This window comes from Thalassophryne amazonica, chromosome 15 (genome assembly GCF_902500255.1).
Source record: "Thalassophryne amazonica chromosome 15, fThaAma1.1, whole genome shotgun sequence".
NCBI classification, from domain to species: Eukaryota; Metazoa; Chordata; class Actinopteri; order Batrachoidiformes; family Batrachoididae; genus Thalassophryne; species Thalassophryne amazonica.
This window is the reverse complement of record NC_047117.1, coordinates 3,611,896-3,618,934: the sequence shown is the minus strand read 5'-3', so window position 1 is coordinate 3,618,934 and position 7,039 is coordinate 3,611,896. Positions and strand designations below refer to the sequence as shown.

General features: G+C 41.6%; 1 protein-coding gene across 1 annotated transcript; it reads left to right on the top strand.

The window, feature by feature from the left end:
- The first annotated feature begins 234 nt into the window (after positions 1-234).
- Positions 235-6,427, top strand: commd1 (copper metabolism (Murr1) domain containing 1). The gene is made up of 3 exons (XM_034189065.1): positions 235-437; positions 2,315-2,605; positions 5,487-6,427. The coding sequence occupies exons 1-3, from the start codon at positions 294-296 to the stop codon at positions 5,592-5,594; spliced, it is 543 nt and encodes a 180-aa protein (XP_034044956.1). The 5' UTR covers positions 235-293; the 3' UTR covers positions 5,595-6,427.
- Positions 6,428-7,039: the final 612 nt, after the last annotated feature.

Below are 7,039 nucleotides of genomic sequence, written 5' to 3'. Positions count from 1 at the left end.
GAAAAAAACACTTTATCAAAATCTTAAAGTTTGATGGTGTTTCACAGAAAGCGGTCCAGATTGTTTTATATATAATACCAGTGTAAACATCCATCTCCTGAATGACTCTGAAGGATTTAAAAATAAATCAATCTGATCAACGTGTTTTGCAACGATTTATCTTTATAGAACTACAAATTCCATAATGCCATGGTGGCCCGGCCTCGCGTGATTTGACCCGCCCTCCGCCCTTACGTGACCACAGTGAGGCAGCAGCATGGCGGACGCGGAGGTGTCGGCGGTTGAAATCTCTGATGCGGCTTGTTGAGCGGAATCGCTCAGAAAGTTTATACGGAAACGCCGAAGTAACGGAGGAGCTGCTGAAAAACGAGTTATATCCTGAAGTACCGCAGGACGACTTCAAGGCTTTGTACGAAAAAATGAAGGCGCTGGTGAAGGTAATAAAAAGACCGGAAATAAACAACAACAAACAACAGAGAGAAATCTGTTTTTCTTCAGGACAAAAAATCTAATTAGAGAAATCACGTCAGCGACACTAATTTAAAACAAATCGAAGTATCGAACCCTCAGAGTGAGAGGTTTTAGTGGGGGGTGTTCAACCAGCGGTTCAGGGGCCACACGTGGACCAGATCCTGACGATGAAGCGAATTAGTTTTAGATTGATTTGTTGATGATCTTATTGTTGTTATTTGTGAAGTGTTTCGCTCATGTTTTCACATGACTTAATTCAAGGACAGCTGGGCGGTTTAAGGCAGATCACTTCATTCAGAGTAGTTTGGCTTCAAAAACAACTGTCTGAAACAAGATTTGATTGATTGATTGATTGATTCATTAATTCTCTGGTGCTTATCCTGGTCACGATAGCAACAGTCCAAGCAACTCATCCCACACTTCCCTATCCTCATCCAAGTCTTCTATTCCTGGGAGAGTTTACGACAATCCCAAACCATCTGGGAATTATAATCCCTCCAGCATGTCCTGGTTATTCCTCTGGTGCCTTGGAAGACCTCCTTAGGGCTCATAAGCCGGAACCACAGCTTGCTCTTTCGATGCAACTAAGCAACAGCTCTAGTCCAAGTCCCCCCTGCAATAGTCAAGTTCTCATCCCTGTTCAGGAGTGAAAGTCCAGATACTGATGGAGTAATCTCATTTTGCTGCTTCTATCGCAATCTTATTCTTTCTGTCATTACTGGACGTTCATGACCATTGGGGAGGATAGGAGCGTAAATCGAATTCGCCTTCCAGCTAAGCTCCTTCTGAGGTCTGTCCTTCTTCACCACAAACGGTCAGTTACAGCGTCATAATCATCAGATGCTTGCCCCAGTCTGTCTATGGATCTCACGCTCCAACTTATCCCCACTCATGAACAAGATGTTGAGATACTTAAACTCCTCCACTTGGGGCAGTAACTCGCCCCTGACACCAGAGAAAAGAAATAGGTTTTTAAAGAGGATTTACAAGTCTCTAGGGACAGGATGATCTAATATTAAAGGGAGACTATTCCACAGCCTGGGGGCAGCCGCTGCAAAGCTCTTGTCACCTCTCGTGTTTAATCTGGTTTTAGGCACCTCCAGCAACAGCTGGTCAGAAGACCTTAAGGTTCTGGTTGGGGGGGAATGAAAAGAAGCTCAAAAAGATACACTGGGGCCAGGCCAGTGAGGGCTTTAAAGACAATTAAAGAAGTTAAATCAACCCAGTAACGGACCGGAAGTCAGTGAAGAGTAGCCAAGACCGGCGTTAATGTGGTCGGACTTTTTCCTTTCCTGAAAGAAGACGAGCAGCAGCGTTTGACTAAGCTGAAGGCGATTTAGAAATGTCTGATCCAATTTCTTTATGGCCAAAATTTGACTTAATAAAAAATTTTTAAATTTCTTAATGTGTCAATGACTGACCAGCTTCATTTTGATTGGTAGGATGAACAGAAAACTGCAGCATGTCGGACAGGTACTTTCTGGAGGCCTGAAGGACACATACACATATAATCCAAAAATGGTCATTTAAGGCAATTCTGCAGTAACAGAACTACGACAGCAAAATCTAGCTGTATTTCAGCTTCCTATTTAAGAGTTTTCCCAGATTGTAATTTGGTTACTTTTGAATGTCACCCACTGCCTGATTCTTAAAAAAGAAACTGGCTCTTGAATGGACCTCTTCAGTCACAGTGGAATCCAGGGATACATATGTACCGGCTCCAGCGGGCCTCAGGACCTTTGTGGAACTTATTTCTATTTTCTAATCATGACCCAACAGTGTGGAACGTAAAGTTGTACTGATGCTGACGTGACTCCTGTGTGTTATTGTTTTCCTATCTTAGTCCATCGCCACAGCGGACATGGACCACAGCCAGCTAGAGGCCTACCTCACAGCCCAGACCAAGAAGCATGGTGGCGGCAGGCTGAGCACTGAGCAAGCTGCCGCGCTCTCTCGTTTCTGGAAGAGCCACCGAACCCGGGTGAGGGAGAGTTTGCTGGCTCAGAGTCACTGGGAGCCCGGCCTCAGGGGCCTGTCCTGGAGGGTGGACCTCCAGACCGCAGCCAGCCAGGAGGGTGCGGCCGACAGTGGTCCAGTGGCCCTCCTGGAGCTGGAGCTGGGCCGGGCGGGTCAGGTGAGACTCATATATAGAGGTTATTATTGTTGTTGTTTTTTTGTTTTGTTTTTTCTTCTGTGTGTGCTGCAGTGAACTGAACCACTTTGAAAAATCAAAATCAGTGGTGGAACAAAGTGACGAGGAAAAGGTTCTGAGGATTTATTGATCACAGTCTAGAAAAAGATGGTTGGATAGTTGTTCTCTTTCCAAACATGTTCTTCCAGAACACCAGTTTGATGCTCCAAACTGAACGTGGCAGCAGGACAGTGAAGTTTTACCATTAACCCCTCTCATCGGTGGAGGTTACAACATGTTTGTTTATTTTTGGGTCAGATCCTTTTGGTTCACATGCCAAACTCCGCCTCTGGTTATTATTTTAAATCTATTAACCCAGTTGACCTTTGACCTGTTGCAGATGCACTGATTCAGAGGACTAAGGGTTTTTTTTGTTGTTGTTGTTTTTATTGATTTGGATTGACGATTGTTGTTTATTAGATTATTTGGAGCTAAATATGTGTCTTTGTGATATGTCAGTGCTGTGGGTCCAGATGTCCTGAGTGGATTATGTATTGTCGGATTGTATAATGTGAAGATTTAGAGCTTGTCCTCTTCTAAAAATATCAAACTGTTATAGGTCAAAGCTCATCTGCTGTCACTGCCGGGTGTACAGTACAGAAAAATAGTGCACAAATAAAGCTGGCAGTATTTTTTTTTGTTTTGTTTTGTATCTAATGCTGGTTTTCCATAGCAGATTGCTGATGCCCAACTGGCCACATTTTTGGTGTCAAATACAGTAGTGTTCAGAATAATAGTAGTGCTATGTGACTAAAATGATTAATCCAGGTTTTGAGTATATTTCTTATTGTTACATAGGAAACAAGGTACCAGAGTAGATTCTCACAAATCCAGCAAGACCAAGCATTCATGATATGCACACTCTTAAGGCTATGAAATTGGGCTATTAGTAAAAAAAAAAAGTAGAAAAGGGGGTGTTCACAATAATAGTAGTGTGGCATTCAGTCAGTGAGTTCATCAATTTTGTGGAACAAACAGGTGTGAATCAGGTGTCCCCTATTTAAGGATGAAGCCAGCACCTGTTGAACATGCTTTTCTCTTTGAAAGCCTGAGGAAAATGGGACGTTCAAGACATTGTTCAGAAGAACAGCGTAGTTTGATTAAAAAGTTGATTGGAGAGGGGAAAACTTATACACAGGTGCAAAAAAAATTATAGGCTGTTCATCTACAATGATCTCCAATGCTTTAAAATGGACAAAAAAAAAAAACATGCGTGGAAGAAAACGGAAAACAACCATCAAAATGGATAGAAGAATAACCAGAATGGCAAAGGCTCACCCATTGTCCGCTCCAGGATGATCAAAGACAGTCTGGAGTTACCTGTAAGTGCTGTGACAGAAGACGCCTGTGTGAAGCTAATTTATTTGCAAGAATCCTCCGCAAAGTCCCTCTGTTAAATAAAAGACGTGCAGAAGAGGTTACAATTTGCCAAAGAACACATCAACTGGCCTAAAGATAAATGGAGGAATATTTTGTGGACTGATGAAAGTAAAATGTTCTTTTTGGGTCCAAGGGCCGCAGACAGCTTGTGAAATGACCCCCAAACTCTGAATTCAAGCCACAGTTCACAGTGAAGACAGTGAAGCATGGCGGTGCAAGCATCATGATATGGGCATGTTTCTCCTACTATGGTGTTTGGCCTATATATCACATACCAGGTATCATGGATCAGTTTGGATATGTCAAAATACTTGAAGAGGTCATGTTGCCTTATGCTGAAGAGGACATGCCCTTGAAATGGGTGTTTCAACAAGACAATGACCCCAAGCACACTAGTAAACCAGCAAAGTCTTGGTTCCAAACCAACAGAATTAATGCCTCGCAGATGTGAAGAAATCATGAAAAACTGTGGTTATACAACTAAATACTAGTTTAGTGATTCACAGGATTGCTAAAAAAGCAGTTTGAACATAATAGGTTTGAGTTTGTAGCGTCAACAGCAGATGCTACTATTATTGTGAACACCCCCTTTTCTACTTTTTTTTGCTAATAGACCAATTTCATAGCCTTAAGAGTGTGCATATCATGAATGCTTGGTCTTGTTGGATTTGTGAGAATCTACTGGTACCTTGTTTCCCATGTAACAATAAGAAATATACTCAAAACCTGGATTAATCTTTTTAGTCACATAGCACTACTATTATTCTGAACACTACTGTATAATTTGATATCCTATCGTGGCCTCATATTGGGTGTAAACGGTGGTACGAGTAGTGCTGTAGAACATTGTGAGCAATTGGGAAATATTTGAACATGTTTAACAAATTTGGGAAACACTGTGATCCAAAACGGTGAGTAGTAGATATTTGTGGAAAATTGTGGTACTAACGCAGGAGCAACGCATAGACTGTGTGGAGTAGTGGACTCGTCTGTACTAGAGATTATTTATTCTGTTACAGTGGTCATATATTAGTAGTGAGTATAAATTTAGCCTTCTATTGTAATAAATCAGGCCGATTTCCTGGATTTTTGGAATCGGGGTGCAACTTGTGGTCTAGAATCTTCAGTAGGAGGCCGGAATTTAAACATCAGTGTTGGATGAAGGATCTTTTTTTTCCCCACATATTATGATGCTGAACTTTTGTGCTCACATTTTGTCCCCCTGCTGCTGAGAAATTCTGAATCTGTGAATACGTTCTGATATTTTAAGTATCTTTTTGGTGTCCCCTCTTTGAGTTAGAGTGTGTGTGTGTGTGTGTGTGTGTGTGTGTGTGTGTGTGTGTGTGTGTGTGTGTGTGTGTGTGTGTGTGTGTGTGAGTGTGTGTGTGTGTGTGTGTGTCCGTCCGTCCGTCCGTCCGTCCGTCCCCTTCCTTCTGTCTGCCAGGACTCAGAGTTTGTCTGTCTGGAGTTTGATGAAGCTAAAGTGAACCAGCTGCTGAAGAAGATGTCAGACATCCAGCAAAGCATCGACGGCGCCGCTCACCGCAGCTGAACCCGTGCCGCCCTCACACAGGCGCCAAACTGCTTCTCTTGTCAGACTTGATGGTGCCGCTGGAGCATCAGTATGTTTCTGCTAAATCACAAAAGTCAAGACAGCGTTTATTCAGCATCCTGCTGAACGAGTTGACGTGTGATCTCCATGAGTCTGACTTGTGACTGGAATAAGACTGCTTCCCGTTTCTGCGTCCAGTGCAGTTTTCTTATTGCCGGCAGACGTAGCGTTCCAAGGATTTTTGCCCGGTAACCTTTATATTTCCTGATCTCTGAACGCCGTTAGACCCTGAAATGATGCACTGCCAAGAAGAGGGAATGACTTCAGAGAGGATTATGTCTTTAAGGTTGTACTGCCAAACTTCAACCCTGAGCCCACCGGGGTCGTGTGCCAGTCATAATTCTCCAGAAGATCAAAACCTCCATCACCTGAACAACATAGTTTGCAGCAGTTCGACTTTGAGTGTAACAGTACTTGTACATGTCTAGAAGCACTTCCATCATTACCAGATTGTAAATCTGGAGAAAACTTTTTCTGATTTTAGAGGCGACACAGAGCCAATAAATGTTTTCATAGAACACAGCAACAAAAACTTGAACCCAGGTGCCCCCCATTTTTAGTTTCTTTTTTTTTTTTTTTTTTTAACACTTGCGGTGTTAATGTCATGTGACCATAAGTGTCACTGCAACTTTTTTTCATTAATGTCCATGGAACTTGATTTAGTAATCTTATAAAGAGGAGGAGCCCATTAAATGATGATGATCAGGACACACACGTGGATTTCTGTTTCATGGCAAAATTTCTCAAAATTTGAATAGTTTCTCTTAAAAAAATTAGGCTTTTTTTTTTTTTTTTACGTTAAATGGACCAGCATGGTCAACAGGCAGCTTCACTTGGGGATCAAACCCACAGACATTTTGAATAGTGGATAACCCGTTCTGCCCAACTGAGCTAATGCCGCCTGTTTAATAAAAACAAAAAGTCAAACTCTGTACATGTCTCTTAATGTTCACTGAGTCAGGAGTGAATGAGTGATGGTGATGATGACGATACTTATTTCCAATGTTAGAACAACACTGGAAATAAGTATTTTAATACTTTGTGTAATCCTCAGTGGTTATTTATATTTGTATAAATTTTACCCAACAAATCCAAATTTATGTCTTCAAACAAACACAAAGTGCTTCAATTGGGAAAATTACAAATGAATTAATTAAAAGGTATTGTTACAAATTACACAAAACAAAATAAAACGTTAAAGTAAACATTTCTGATGTCAGTCGGCAGCCGTTGTACTCGTAGAAAATGAGCCACAAACATGCAGTAATGTGAATGTAATCTGCAGAATTGCTCAGTTGTTCTTGAGTTTAGCAAATACGAACTAGTTTAAAACTTTTAGTTCATTTATGTGAGTTTAGTTTGAAACAGCAGCAGCAGTTTGAACA

Coding starts and splice junctions, on each gene's coding strand:
- commd1 (XM_034189065.1), top strand. CDS start 294: ATGCGGCTTGTTGAGCGGAATCGCTCAGAAAGTTTATACGGAAACGCC. Junction 438..2,314: donor AAATGAAGGCGCTGGTGAAG/GTAATAAAAAGA, acceptor TTCCTATCTTAG/TCCATCGCCACAGCGGACAT. Junction 2,606..5,486: donor AGCTGGGCCGGGCGGGTCAG/GTGAGACTCATA, acceptor TCTGTCTGCCAG/GACTCAGAGTTTGTCTGTCT.